Source organism: Carassius gibelio, chromosome A1 (genome assembly GCF_023724105.1).
Source record: "Carassius gibelio isolate Cgi1373 ecotype wild population from Czech Republic chromosome A1, carGib1.2-hapl.c, whole genome shotgun sequence".
Classification (NCBI taxonomy): domain Eukaryota; kingdom Metazoa; phylum Chordata; class Actinopteri; order Cypriniformes; family Cyprinidae; genus Carassius; species Carassius gibelio.
The window spans coordinates 17,170,243-17,184,993 of record NC_068371.1 but is presented as its reverse complement, the minus strand read 5'-3'; the positions used below and the strand labels follow the sequence as shown (position 1 = coordinate 17,184,993).

General features: G+C 41.6%; 2 protein-coding genes across 10 annotated transcripts in view; one reads left to right on the top strand and one right to left on the bottom strand.

Moving 5' to 3' along the window:
• Positions 1–235, bottom strand: part of tmco3 (transmembrane and coiled-coil domains 3) — an 18,187-nt gene extending 17,952 nt beyond the window's left edge. The window contains exon 1 of one of the 2 annotated variants that reach the window (XM_052557439.1): positions 89–235. The gene's annotated coding sequence lies outside the window, so the exon portion shown is untranslated. The remainder of the gene's footprint in view (positions 1–88) is intronic. The other variant, XM_052558065.1, reaches the window with a different exon arrangement.
• Positions 122–14,751, top strand: dcun1d2b (DCN1, defective in cullin neddylation 1, domain containing 2b). Of its 8 annotated transcripts, none has more exons than XM_052560203.1 (8): positions 167–281; positions 481–613; positions 2,362–2,578; positions 2,644–2,812; positions 5,360–5,490; positions 5,980–6,062; positions 6,384–6,480; positions 13,326–14,751. In XM_052560203.1, exons 2-8 carry the CDS (start codon positions 581–583, stop codon positions 13,406–13,408), a joined length of 813 nt encoding a protein of 270 aa, XP_052416163.1. In that variant the 5' UTR covers positions 167–281; positions 481–580; the 3' UTR covers positions 13,409–14,751. The 8 variants fall into 8 exon arrangements, with proteins under 8 accessions (XP_052419013.1, XP_052418336.1, XP_052416163.1 ...); XM_052561694.1 differs by having other exon boundaries at positions 240–254; positions 478–613; XM_052560938.1 differs by having other exon boundaries at positions 266–281; positions 478–613.

Here is a 14,751-nt window from a genome sequence, read left to right as displayed (position 1 = left end):
AAATCATCCACTTCAAGTACATTTAACAATTTACATTCTGTAAGATAATATCAGCGACAATACAAACAAAGGGAGTACTAACTCATACCTGGTAAGTAAACTGCTGTTAACTGGAGGAACTCGTCAGTGAATGAAGGAAACAATCGGGCTCTTGTGACGCCACATACTAAGAGCGAGCGCTGCGCGCGCACACCGACCTCAGAAGGCTCTTAAAACGACATAAGGCTCCCGGACAGGCGGTCAGTCCTCCGCCGGTAATTTACTTTCGGGTCCCGGTGCAGGTAACGGGCTCGGTTCGTGGGAGATAATGATAGATCCTCACAGACTCGACTCCACGAAACTAGACACTCTCATATTAGATTTAAACTTAACGGAAAGTTCGCGGAAGATTAACGAACATTTGTCGCGTTTGTGTTTTCGCACAGATCGGTGGATGTCAATGTTCGGTGCTTGTGTTTCACCTGTGTTTTATTTTAGTAGGTCTGAAAACAACAGTGACGAGTTCTGAATCATGACAGTAGCGCGTGCATTGTGGGATTTGTAGTTTTCAATCTGCGCCAGGAAGAAATTCAGAAGTATCATGGAAGTTTGTTTCAGCCAGGGAATAAAAAAGGTAATTGCGCCTTTTTATCTCAAAACTCGAAATTTTGTAATTTTCAGAATCACAATTCTGAGAAGTCAGAGATATTGTGAGATATAAACTCGAAATTGCAAAAGGAAGAAAAATGAATTGTGAGATAAAATTTTGCAACTAACTTATTAATTATTATTTTTATTCCTTGGTGGAATTAAGCAGTGTACTCAGTATTGCAAAGTGTAAACTCCCCCCCAAAAAAAAGAAAAAAAAAGAATTCACAATTCAGACTTTTTTTTTCTGCCAAACTCTGTAATTGCAAATAATTCAGAATGAATTACTACTCCATATCTACTTATATAAATGCCGTATTTGTGCATAAAATTAAATATGAGAGGTTCTGTAAGTGAAACTACGGTCAGCTTACTTCGAGAGCCCGCACAGGTGGAAAAACTACAACTCCCAGAATTCCCCTTAGCGCGAGCGGTGCTGGTTTCCGCGCATGCGCGCAGGGAGCTCCGCTGGAGATGAAGCAGCGCGTGAAAAGATGGTAGGTGAGCGAGCTAGAGGCTCGTGCAGGGGGGCAGCAGTGTTTATCGGGGGCAGTGTGATGACTGTAAACATACGCTCGTTCTGCGCTCGAGTCGCTCACAATATTTTCCGTGCGTCAGTTTATGAGGGAAATGGGGGGTCAGATGAAGGCGTTTTAATCAAAGGACCTCACCGGAACCGGTTTAATACACGGATACCAAGAGCGTTAACCCTTCAGAGACAAAATAATACGTGTACTCTGGTAATACCACGTAAATATCATTATGATATGGGAATGTGGTAATCAGTAATTGTATTACCTACCTGCTGATACATCAGTATACCTTGGTACAACCACTGTACCTTATGATAAAGGTTTGATTTAACGTTCAGATCAGGCTCTTCGTGTATATGTTACAATGTATACATTTTGAATAATCATAATTTCATATACTTACGTAGTTACGCAAAAAAACTTCTTGTTCTACACATAATGTTTACTATGGTAAACTGGTAACCATTATCATAAAAAATAATTCAATGGTGTCACTAACAATCACTATGAATGTTAATCAGCTGATACTACTGTAGTAACTGGTATTTTGGTATGAATATAATGGTTATTATAATGGGTAGTGAAATTTTCTGCTTCTATTTATACATATATTTACATATATTAGGGTTAGAAAATATATATTTTCTAACATATATTTACTCAGAAGTCTGACTTATCCCCTCACAACTTCACATTTACTCTGTTCTGACTTTTTCTTTTAATCAGAATTCTGACTTATCATAATTCTGAATTTGTTTCCAACACAGTTTACAGAATTAAAAACAAAAGTTATTTATCTCACACTTTTTCTGGCAAATGCAAGTTTATATATTGGTTTATGGTGGATTTTTCTCGCAATTCTCAGCTAATATCTTGCAATCCCCCACCCCAACAATTACCAAGATAAAAAAAAAAAAACACAGAATTGTGAAATATAAAATATAAACTAAGGAAAGGAAAAAACCTGAATTGGGAAAATAAAAGTCGTAATTGTCTTTTTTATTTTTTTAAAAGCAGGCTTTGGAAACAAGCTTCCATGCAAGGTGACAATTGTGTAATGTTGAAATTTCACACAGTGAGGACGTACTTAATTAACTACCAGTGTTTACTGTAACTAATGTTTAACAGTAAGGCAGTCAGGTTACGGAGGCTGGTGTTGTTGTTCAGAAAGCAAGCGCTCACATTAATTTCTGTTCCCCAGCATAAATTGAAGTCGTCACAGAAGGAAAAGATCCGTCAATTTATGTCCTTCACGCGGGCTGCAGAGAGAACCGCCCTGTACTGCCTGACCCACAATGACTGGAGACTAGAGACGGCCACCGATAACTACTTCCAGAACCCTGATATCTACCGCAAAGACTCCATGAAAACAGCAGTGGATCGCAAGAAGCTGGATCAGCTGTACAACCGCTATAAAGGTGAGTGGCACTGAGCGTGTGTTGTTGTGTGTTTGCATCTTTATTTATGCTGCTTCTGTCTGCAGATCCACAGGATGAGAATAAGATCGGCATCGACGGGGTCCAGCAGTTCTGTGACGACCTCATGCTGGATCCGTCCAGTGTCAGCATCCTGATTGTGGCATGGAAATTTAGAGCGGCGACGCAGTGCGAGTTCAGCCGCAAAGAGTTCCTGGACGGCATGTCAGAGCTGGGGTGAGTCGTTTGCAATTTAACAATATCAAATAAATACACTGTCTTAATTAGGGCTGTGCAAAAAATCGAATGCAATTTTCATGCACATCTCATCAGTAAAGACGCTCCTGTAATTAGAAGTATATCCCCAGCACGTGTGTTCAGATCAGGGTTGCCAGGTTTTCACAACAAACCCTGCCCAGTTGCTTCTCAAAACTAGTCCAAAACTAGCCCAATCGCGTTTCCAGGAGGTTCCCCGCTAAAAAAAATTGCTTTCCGTGATTAAAATTTACGTTTTATGGCATGGTTGCCTTGGTAAAGTTCGCATTTTAGGGTCTAAATATCACTTATTTGTATTGGGGTCGCTTCGACCCGCGGACATGAAAAACAACCACAGACTTGGCAACACCGGTTGGAGCCGTAATTCACTGACAATCTACACAAAATCGATGTTAAAATCGCAGGCGATCCTTTGTCGATTTTGAAAGCAATTTTGTGTTAGTTGTCGGTAGACTACAGCTCTGTGCAGTAACTGCCACTCCACCTGAACCAGTGTTGCCAAGTCTGCGATTGTTTTTCATGTCCGCGATTTGAAACAACCCCAATACCAATGACGTGATATTTAGCCCCTAAAATGCGAATTTTACCAAGACATCCATGCCAAAAAACAAAACGTATAATTTAACCCCCGGAAGCATTTTTTTAATCTGGGAACCTCCTGGAAACGCGATTGGGCTAGTTTTGGACTAGTTTTGAGAAGCATCTGGGCAGGATTTGTTGTGAAAACCTGGCAACCCTGGCATTCAATTTTTTTCACAGCCCTAGTCTTAATCTTTGGAAAACACCCAAAATACATAAAAAATATATACAGGATAACAAACATTTATTCAGACACCTTCAACATTTCACACATTATCACCGTTTTTTCACAATAGTTTATAAAATGGTAATAAAATATAACAAGAATTCAAGACGTTATGTGAAAACTAGTGCAAGTATATAAATAAATAAAAAGAGACTTACTTCCGGTTATGATCTCTGCTGAATAAAGTGCTTCATTCTTTTTTTTTCTGAGGAAATCCATTTCTCAAATCCTCAACCACATCACATCTTTTTGGGGTGAATTATGTCTCATTCCTCTCATCGCGAAGCAAACAGTAAAATAAAAGAACTTCAGGAACAGTCTCGCTGCTTTTTCTTCTGTTATGGGCAGATTCAAGCCGTGCGCTTCAGTTTGAATCTGAATAGCGCGTTCAGCGCGGGGCCGTGGTCACATTAGAACTAATGAAGGGAGACGTGAAAAACAGACATTGCCTTGTTTTCATATGGATTACTTTATCACAGAATATCTGCAAAAAGTAGACATGTCAAGCTTTCTATAGATATCTCTCTCATGTCTCTTCGTTGAGTATTCACTGAGTTACAGTTCATTTTAATGACGCGTATCTAAATGAAGATCACCGCAGACAAAGGCTGCAGACAGCACACCTTGTATGTAATCTTTATTTTATAAATGCACAAAGGTTTGTTGTTATTAGGTCTGTATCCAAAAAAAAGTAGACCCTTTACAGATTCGATTAATGTATTGCTCTTATCTGTACGATTAAAACTGAAAGTGTAATTTAAGTTCTTTTCAGGGTTATCTGGAGAAAATGAACATTATTTAGTTGCCAGAGTGAAGATTTAGTCGCACATGCGAGTGATTTACAACGCAATGTAGAGGGTTATCATCACATAGTGTCCTGCACCCACTAGTAAAAAATATATATATATACATTTTTATAACATTTTTTTATCCATCTATCACTGACACATAAAATTGTTCAGAAGTTACAGTAAATAGATCCTGAAACATAAAATGTCACAGTTTCCACAACAATATGAAGCAGCACAACTGTTCTCAATATTAATAAAAATTAGAAATGTCATTCTCGATTAGTCGCATCTGCCCACCCCGCACAGAAAACTTTCGCCAGTCACGACAAATGACAGCATTACTATGGGCGAAGTGCATCTCAAAATAGCGGATGAAACTGTGAATGTGCTGCCCGAAACATGAGTGATTTAATTTAAAATTCAAGCTAATGCATTTGCGTAATGTTTAACAAGGCCTGTTATGTATAATGTGTGAGATATGTTTTCTTTTTTACAGTAATATTATAGACTGTAAACATTTTGCATGAAGGTTTGTCCAGATAGTCTGCGTTAAACTTCAGACTTCACTGAATGAGCGTATCTGATGATAGTGACTGTAATGGGATAACCGAGTGTGATTGAATTTAAATGTATGACGTTTCTTACATTTACAGAATAAAGACATGACAGTAACAGGTTACAGATTGTGATGGTGTGGAATCGGCCAACTAATCGATTATGAAAATAATCATTGTAGCCCTACAAGAAAATAACAGTATTAATGTTACAAATTTCATCAGCAGATAAGCAGCTCTACAGAAGACAATAAAACTAAATAATAAACTACAAATAAGAAATTAGATCTTACAATGACGTTTTAAGGCAATTTGACATGACAGAATTTATGTGTTTTTCATGTGTTTGTTTGTCTAGGTGTGATAGTCCAGAGAAGCTGAAGAGTCTTTTACCCAGACTAGAGCAGGAGCTGAAGGATTCTGGGAAGTTCAAAGATTTCTATCAGTTCACGTTTAGCTTTGCCAAGAATCCTGGTCAGAAGGGTTTAGGTGAGTGATTAGTGCTGTTCCCTACACAGGGATCGTGCTCTAGTAGTGTCAGTGTTTGCATAGAAACACCACTGTATTTAGTTGATTTCCATGGAAGTTTGTTTCTATCACCGGAAAAAAATAAAGGTAATTGTGACCCTTTTTTTTCACAATTCAGCCTTTTTTTTCTTTCAATTATGAGTTTACATCTTGCAATTTTATTTATTATTTATTCAAGCCTCAAAATAAATAAAATATTAATACTACTAACAATATTTTTTTTTTTACAATTGCAAGTTTATATCTCACAATTCCAAAATTTCTTCTCAGAATTATGAGTTTATATCTTCTAATTCTGGCTCTCATAATAGCGAGAAATAAGTGAAGATAAAAAACCCTCACTATTACCTTTTTTATTATTTTTTTATCCTGTGGTGAAAACAAGCTTCCTCGGGTTTGCAGTGACCTTGATTCTTCACCCAGTTCTCACAGTGTCTCGCTCTGCCTCAGATCTGGAGATGGCTGTGGCCTATTGGAATCTCATTCTCACCGGACGCTTTAAGTTTCTAGACCTCTGGAACACTTTCCTTCTGGTACATCACTTATTAAATAAATATAATAAATCCACAAGTTCTGTCATGTCACACACACACACACACACACACAAGTGTCCTCTGTGCAGTAGGAACACTCTCACCACATCACTGATCCGATCTACATACTGAACCAAAACATTCTATTTTTGGTGATACTCTGTATATTTGAGGCTGATTTAGTTTTAGTAGTTTGTAGTTTGAGGCTGATGCGTTTCTGAAACACGTGTTCCTATACATGTGCGGAGACACTTGATGCATGATGAGAACACTGAAGAACTGATGATGGTTTTGCTTCTCATCCATCTTGTTTCTGCAAAGGAGCATCATAAAAAATCCATCCCTAAAGACACTTGGAACCTGCTGCTGGACTTTGGAAACATGATTGCAGATGACATGTCCAACTACGACGAGGAGGGTGAGTCTTATTCATGAACTTACTTTTATAAAGGACATACTTGAACTGGATATTTGGTGAAGAAAAATGCAGGACGGACTTGATTTTATAACAGCCATGTGAATGGATGAAGATTATACAGTAGAGATCAAAATTTGAGAACAATCTATAAAGACTGAAATATTTTTCTGAAATATTGTTCACTTTTGTTCGCTCAAAATTTTAAGTAATATTAACTGTGGGTATACCACAGTTATACTAACATTTTTGACAAAATAACCAAGGCATTTCAACAAAAACCTACATTTTATGGAAAGCACAGTGATCAAAATTAAAGAACAGTTATCACTTCAGCACGAAAGAAGATTACAACAAAAATCTTGGAGGGTTACAGCTGTCAAAAATTAGTAGGAATTGTAGAAGCCCCTGCTTTGAATGACTTCAGCACATCTGAAGCTGCAGGACATCACTAGTTTCTCACACTGCGCTGGTGTGATCTTGGTCCACTCTTCTTCCACTCACTTCAATTGCTCTGTTACTGTTGTGGATTTCTTAGCCAAAACTTTGTTGCCAAGGACTTTCCAGAGATTTATAGGTGGATTTAGATCAGGACTGTTTTGTAGTGTGAAGTAGACATTGTTCTGAATGAAAATTGCAGGCTGATTGGGAGGTGTTTGCAGTGAAGGAACTACTACATGTTACTAAAGGAGGTTTTGATAAACATTTGCATTCACTCTGCAGTGTAGCTGTATAAAGCCGCGTTTCCACCGCAGGAATTTTACCCAGTAACGAGGGACTTTGGCCTGGTACTCGGTGTGTTTCCACCGCAGGAACCAGGAACCAAATAAAGTTCAGGGTAAAAAAAAAATGCCCCTCAGAAAGTCCCTGCTGGCGAGGTAGTACTTTTTCAAAGTTCCAGAACTTTGGGCGGGACTTGGATGCTAAAGATCCTGATTGGTTGAGTTTACGCAGCATTGTGATTTCAACCACCATTTACTCGGATCATTTTCAAAATATTACTGTTATTGTGGCATGAAATGTAATTTTAAAAGTATTTCAGGCGAGAATGTAGTTGTTTAAAACTCAAATCTGTGGTTTATTTATAAATATGGCGCCTATTTAAAAATGTGTTTCGCCGAGTTCAGAGACGTGAGCTCCACACGATCAGCGAGAGCTCAGTCCTCATTCATCCGCCGAGAGCAGCCTCACCTCAGCTAGACCTTTCTGATATGTGCCACTGGCTTTGATGTCTCTTTTGTGGGTTAAACATAAAATATAATTTGTTTGGGGTAAATCTAACAGATAATCTTTGGTCTGTATTCAATTTATCTATATGTTAAAATTAAAATAAAAAAGGCAAATTGATATATTTAATTTCATTGTTATTACTGTATATATGCACATTTCCCTGAACTAAGTACATTTCTGCAGCTATTATAATGTTCAAATGAAAACGAAAGGAGGCAGTGGTATTTGATATCCTATTTCGTTTTATTGAAAATGTACAGTGAGGAAAATTGCAGTAGTCAAGGTTAGCAGACTGAAGTTATCAAGTACGCTGCTGTTTGCTGAATTTTTTTTGAAGGATTTTTGTCGTCGTGGACATCACACTCCCGAGTTGAATGCGCAAAGTCTGAACTACTGAGGATGCAAGTCCAAAATCAGCGCAATTTGTATTGAGAAACGCGCGCAGACCTACGTCACTAGTCTATTTGCCTAATCTTCTCGGTACTTTAGACCGCGGTGGAAACGCAAAAAGCAACAGGTCTGGGGGGAAAAAGTTCCTGGTACAAAATTTTTTGAGTAATTTCGGTGGAAACGTGGCATAAGAGTCTCAATTTCTGCTGCAGAAAACACCCCCAAACCATGACACTTCCTCCTCCACCTTTCAGTGGCTACGTTTAGTTGCACAATTTGTGGTTCAGTCGGACGGAATTCATTGGGGTTGCCTGTGGATGAGGATCCAAAACAAGGTTGTCCTGCACCACTTCACAGTTGCTTAGTGAAAGGAGAGTATTATTATGACTGGACACGCATTTATACAACATTTTATTCAAAAGGAAGAACAATAGGTTACTGTCGTAACCCCGGTTCTCTGAAACATTGAGTGGAGAGATCCACCTATGGGAAGGGCATCCGTACCTGACCTCTGCAGAAGCATCCAATTGCACCAAGTCTGGCTAGACAAACAGAAGCGCGCAGCCAATGCCAGGTAAGGCCCCGCCCCCTTACCTAGGGTTATAATAATGGCTGCAGCGCTGCTATTCTCCAGTAAGTATATTCACTTCTCGTGTGGCAACCGGGGCAAAGCTGGTGGATCTCTCCACTTGATGTTTCAGAGAACAGGGGTTACGACAGTAACCTATTGTTCTCTTTCATTATCTCATGTTCGAGATCCACCTATGGGAGAGACATGGACAGCTCCCCGATTGCCCAATACACTCACAGTGAGGTTCTGAAAGCCAGAGAAGGACGGTCGTCCCAAAGAGGCGGTGCCTGACACGTCCCATACTCATGAACGTGCAATACTGATGCACAATCGTGACTACTGTGCATATGCAGCACATGAAAAAAAAAATATGTTATCATCACACACATGATAACCAATGTGCATATAATTACACCAAGAAAAGGACTGTAAAAACATGCTTAGTGACAGGGATGTGCATGGCCAGCCGGCCCATTCACTCCTTCATCACTTTCAACAGGGTTGCAAGGAAGGGCTAAGAAGACCCCACCCCTAAAACCAAATGTGCTACCGAGATACTGGTGACATCCAGCCGGTAATAACGCACAAAGGTATGAGAAGAAGCCCAACTGGCAGCGTAGCAGATGTCCTTTAGCGACACTCCCCTAAACAAAGCCCAAGAGGTGGCAATGCCCCTCGTGGAATGAGCTCTGATGCCCCCTGGTGGCTGCATTCCCTTTGATTCATAAGCCAAAGCTATAGCATTCACAAGCCAATGTGAGAGGCGTTGCTTAGAAATAGGATTCCCTCCATGAGGGGGTGCACATGAAATAAAGAGCTGGTCGCTCTTCCCGAAAGCACTGGTCCTGTTCATATATGTCCGTAAAGCACGGACGGGACACAGAGCATTTAGCCTCTCATCCTCCGGGGAGGAAAAAGGTGGAGGGTGAAAAGCGGACAGCTCCAACACCTCCGAAGTAAACGGAGGGAAGCACTTTGGCATGAAGGCCGGATTAGGCTTAAGGGAAACCATATCTCCACTAAGAGAGAATTTAGTACACAAGAGATGAACCGAAAGTGCATGCAGCTCACTGACACATTTGGCTGATGCCAAGGCCAAGAGCAAAGCTGTCTTGAAGGACAGCAGCTTTAGGAAAATACTTCCAAGAGGTTCAAAAGGATATTGAGACAGAGCCTCCAACACCATGGAGAGATCCCACTCAGGAACAGTCCTTCTGATGACTAGCAGGCTGCGACGGGCACCCTTCATAAATCTGCGGATTAGAGGATGCTGCCCGACTGTTGAGCCCTCAAAGCCCACATGACAGACCGAAATCGCAGCAAAGTAGACCTTAATTGTGGAAAAAGGCCTGTCTTTTTCCAAGAGGTCCTGGAGGAAACACAAAATATCAGGAACTGAGCCCTGATAAGATGTGAGACCACGCCCATCACACCACCCTTCAAACACTCACCACTTACTGCCATACAAGGATCGCGTAGAACGGCCCTGGCATTCTGTATATTAGCAATCACACGCGGCGAAACCCCAAGTGCGCTTAGGTTCGTCCTCTCACGGGCCAAGCCCAAAGAGCCACCCTGTCCGGGTGCGGGTGATAAATCTCCCCGTTCGCTTAGGACAATAGGTCCGTGCAGGGGTGGAGGTGCCACGGCTCGGCATATAACAGGGGGATTATCTCCGCCAGCCATGGTGCTTTGGGCCACCTGGGTGCTATCACAATGAGAGACAGGCCCTGCTCTCTCACCCTGGCCAGTGTAGGAATTATCAGGCACAGGGGAGGAAATGCATACAGCAGCACTCTGGGCCACAGGTGGGCCAGTGCATCTACCCTGAGGGGCGCGTCCACATCCTTTAGCGAGAAGAACATAGGACAATAGTAGTTTTCGCACAAGGCGTACGAGCACATGATTTCCCTGCAGGCGAGGCAGAAAATGATTCAGAGCTTTCCATATGGCCATATGCTCTAAATAATTTATGTGCGCTAACCTTAGTCTGCTCGGCCACAGACCATTCACCGTTCTGCCCTCCTGGGTGGCGCCCCAGCCTGTTAAGGACGCATCTGTCATCACAACTTTTCGCATCATAATCGTCCTCAGAGGCGTTCCCTGTGCGTAAAAGTCTGCTCTCTTCCAGTGGCACAAGGCTGCCGAGCAGGCGCGCGTCACTATTACAGAGCGGCAAAGATCGGGCTTAAATGTAGTAACAAAACCCATTTCATGAACGCTCTCATTCTCAGGAGTAATGAACATACTGTTCATTAGAGAGAGAACTCACTCTTGCGAGAGACGCATTCGCATGGAGACAGAGTTCAACTCCAAACCCAGGAAAATGACATTCAGACTGGGTGTAAAATTGCTCTTGCTCACATTCACTCTGAACCCGAGAGATGTTCAGGTGTCCTGCAACACTTTCTCTTTCGATTCGGCTGTGATGAGCCAATCGTCTATGTATGTCAGAATCCTCAGACCTGACATTCTCATGGGTGCTAAACCTGACTCCGTGCGCAGACAGAAACACAGAGGGCTTAGACTGAGCACAAACGGCAGAACTGTGAATTCGTAACATGTGCCTTGGTAGGCGAAACGAAGAAATTTCCTGTGTGGCGGATAAATGCTTATATGGAAGAACGCATCTTTCAGGTCGACCGATGTGAACCAGTCGTTCTGTTTTATGGCACGAGCGAGCGAGCCATGGGTCAGCATTCTGAAATTGTATTTCCTCAAATGTTTGTTCAACACACGAAGGTCCAAAATAGGGCAGAGAGTGCCATCCTTTTTTGGGACCAGGAAATAACGAGAATAAAATCCCTGATTCATCAGACTGGGGGGCACCACCTGAATTGCTCCCTTGTTTAGGAGGGAGGATATTTCCTCTTTCAGAATGTGTGAGGCATTCTCTTCCGTGTGTGAAGAGAGAACGCCATTGAAATGCGGGGGTTTCATTGCAAACTGCAGTCTGTATCCCTGTATTATAGGAGGATGGACTGAGGTAGGGCTGCGTGGCCACTAGCTTGGGGAACACCAGAGGGGGGATAGCCTCCTCGTCTATGTATGGGAGGGCCGCATCATCCTCATCGCCGGAACCGGCCGGTCCGTTGGCGAGCATGAGGTTGCCCACGAAGATGTCCTTTTTCGGGGGAATGCGGGATTGGGCTGGTCAGCCCAGGTGAGGAGGCGCCCCGGGCGTCCCCCGGTAGCGCGTTGTCGTCACCGTGTCCCCCATCTGAGTCAGAAAAACCGAGCCCGGCGCACTGGGTCGCTGCAACATTAAGACGCCGTCGTAAAAGCTTTCTGGGCAGCATAAGGCAATGACTGCAATTTTCTGGGTTCTCCAAGGCTTCTTAAGCGTGTTTAAGGCCCAAGCAAACCATGCAGAACCGGTGAAGATCCTTAGCATTGATTAGCGCTCCACACGCGGCCGGGCAGGCCCGTGATAGGCTATTCCCCGGAGAAACGGTAGGTTTAGAAAGCAACATACCAGAGAAGAAAACGGAAAAATCCGTGGCGGGCAGCCGTGGGAGCAGGTGAAAAGACAAGAGCGTGAGCGGCTCTGAATGCAGAAGACGACAGTCACATCTGGCGGAGGCTGATCGATCGATATGTCCTCCTGCAGACACGAAGGTGAGCAGCGTAATCCAACCGAACTGTGTCAATGCAGAGATCTCGAGAAGCGAATGTCAACTGGAGAATAACAGCGCTGCAGCCATTATTATACCCCTAGGTAAGGGGGCGGGGCCTTACCTGGCATTGGCTGCGCGCTTCTGTCTGTCTAGCCAGACTTGGTGCAATTGGATGCTTCTGCAGAGGTCAGGTACGGATGCCCTTCCCATAGGTGGATCTCGAACACGAGATGATGAAAGAGAACTGCTCATTCGGGCATCATATGTTATTTCTGCGTCATTGCACAATTGCACAGTCCTTTCCGTTTCGTGGTTCAATCCAATCGAGTGTTTACATGCACTCTCAATCATATTAGAAGAGGAATAAAGCACCCCTTTCAATCCGATCAAAATTTCATTCCGATTAAGGAGTTTACATTAAGGCTTTTCAGTCCTATTAAGCCATCAATCTGATTAAATATGAATTATTTGGTTGCATGTAAACGTAGCCACTGACTTTCTTTACGCACTTGGGCTTCAGTCTTTCCCCAGTTTGATGAACATATTTCCCATCAGACCCAGATAAATGAAACTCTCTCTCATCACTAAACGTGTCAAGACAGATCCTTACCAATTCCAGCTGCAGTGTTGAACCGATTCCCCATTGAGAATCTCTGTATTGTCCTGTCTTCTTCTGTATTTGTCTTATGTTTATGTTTTTTGGGGGACTTGAATGAATGAGTGTCATTGTAAACTTGCAGTATTCAAGAAGTCACAGATTTGTAATGATCAACTTATCCTGCAGTGGCTGAAAGGGTCATTTCCCTTCCCCCTATACACTTAATTTAAGAAATATCCTTAAAAACTGACCCTCCACTCCTGTTAGGATAACTTCAATTAAACAGAGACCTTGAAGACCTAGGAAATTATAGGTTGTTCTCTAGTTTTATCTCCATAGTATATATTCTTAGAATAATATCCATCAATGAATTGTTCACAATAACATGTATAATAAGTGTTAATTGAGATTTTATGTCCGTGTTTAATTGTTTTGTCATCAGGTGCGTGGCCGGTGCTCATTGATGACTTTGTGGAATTCGCTCGGCCGATCGTGACTGCAGCAAATCACAAGACTCTATACTGAGCGCTTACAGCGAGGCCTCTCTATACTGATTTTTTTTTATTTTTAAATAAAAAAACAACAACAAATATATTTAAAAAATATATATATTAATAAACAGAGAGAGTTTGTACATTGAGTCTGCTGCTGTCAAGAGGCTTAAGATCAGAGGCCTCCCAGACTGAGATACATCACCATGATCATGTGTGCACTGTCATCAATGAAGACCTGGATCTGTCTAGCCTCATAGCACACTTACATCAGTGTATTCAGTCTCAGTGAGTCAACTGCATGTCACAAGCTCAACATATAGATGCATGTCCAGTTATCTTGTCATTTATACAGTATTAACTGTGCAGAACTTTACCATGAGAAAGAGCAAATAGGCTTCATTTAGTCATGTGACATCGACAATCAAACAGGTCTAGGTTGTGTTTTGAGATTTCACCAATGATTTCACCAATTTTCTGAAAATATGATCACCGTCAGGCCATCCAAGACGTAGAGGAGTTTGTTTCTTCATGGAAGCAGATTTGAAGAAATGTAGCATTACATCACTTGCTCAACAGTGGATCCTCTGCACTGAATGGGTGCCATCAGAATGAGATTACAAACAGCTGATAAAAAACATCACTATAATCCACGCTTGCTTATGGACTCAATGAATCAACCAACGGTTGGAAGTTAAAAATGCTTTGATGAATTTGTTTCTTTCAAACACTTGATTGATGGACTGAAGTAGTGTGGATTATTGTATTGTTATTATCAGCTGTTTGAAATCTCATTCTGATGGCACCCATTCACTGCAGTTGATCCATTGGTGAGCAATAGATGAAATGCTAAATTCTCAACTAACAAATTCATCTACTTCTTGCATGGCCTGATGGTGAGTGAATTTTCAGTTCTGGCTGAACTAGTCCTTTAATCTCCACTCACATCACCAGCAGCACTATCACAACACTCAGAGTATAAATAGAAATATCTAGGACAAGAAAAAAAGTATTTGGACTAATGCGTCTGCTGTGTTTCAGTGATCATTCAATTTGAACGCTAATGGACATCATTCTCATTGGTTTCTGAATTAATATGATCATGAATGAAATAAAGATAAGAGCCATCATTCAAACGCTGATGAGATACTGATTGTTCAGATGGTTTGACTCGTTTACAGGTGTCTGTGATGTCAGAGGAGTGTGTAAATCAGAGATCACCCTCTGTGTCTGCTGTTAGTCTGGATGAGTTTCTAACACTTTATTTTCTACACTTTGTGATATCCGTCATCTCACAGTGTCAGTTCAGTTCAGCACATCATAACAGTGTTATGTATGTAGGTATGTATGTATGTAAATAAAGGTTATTTAACAAAA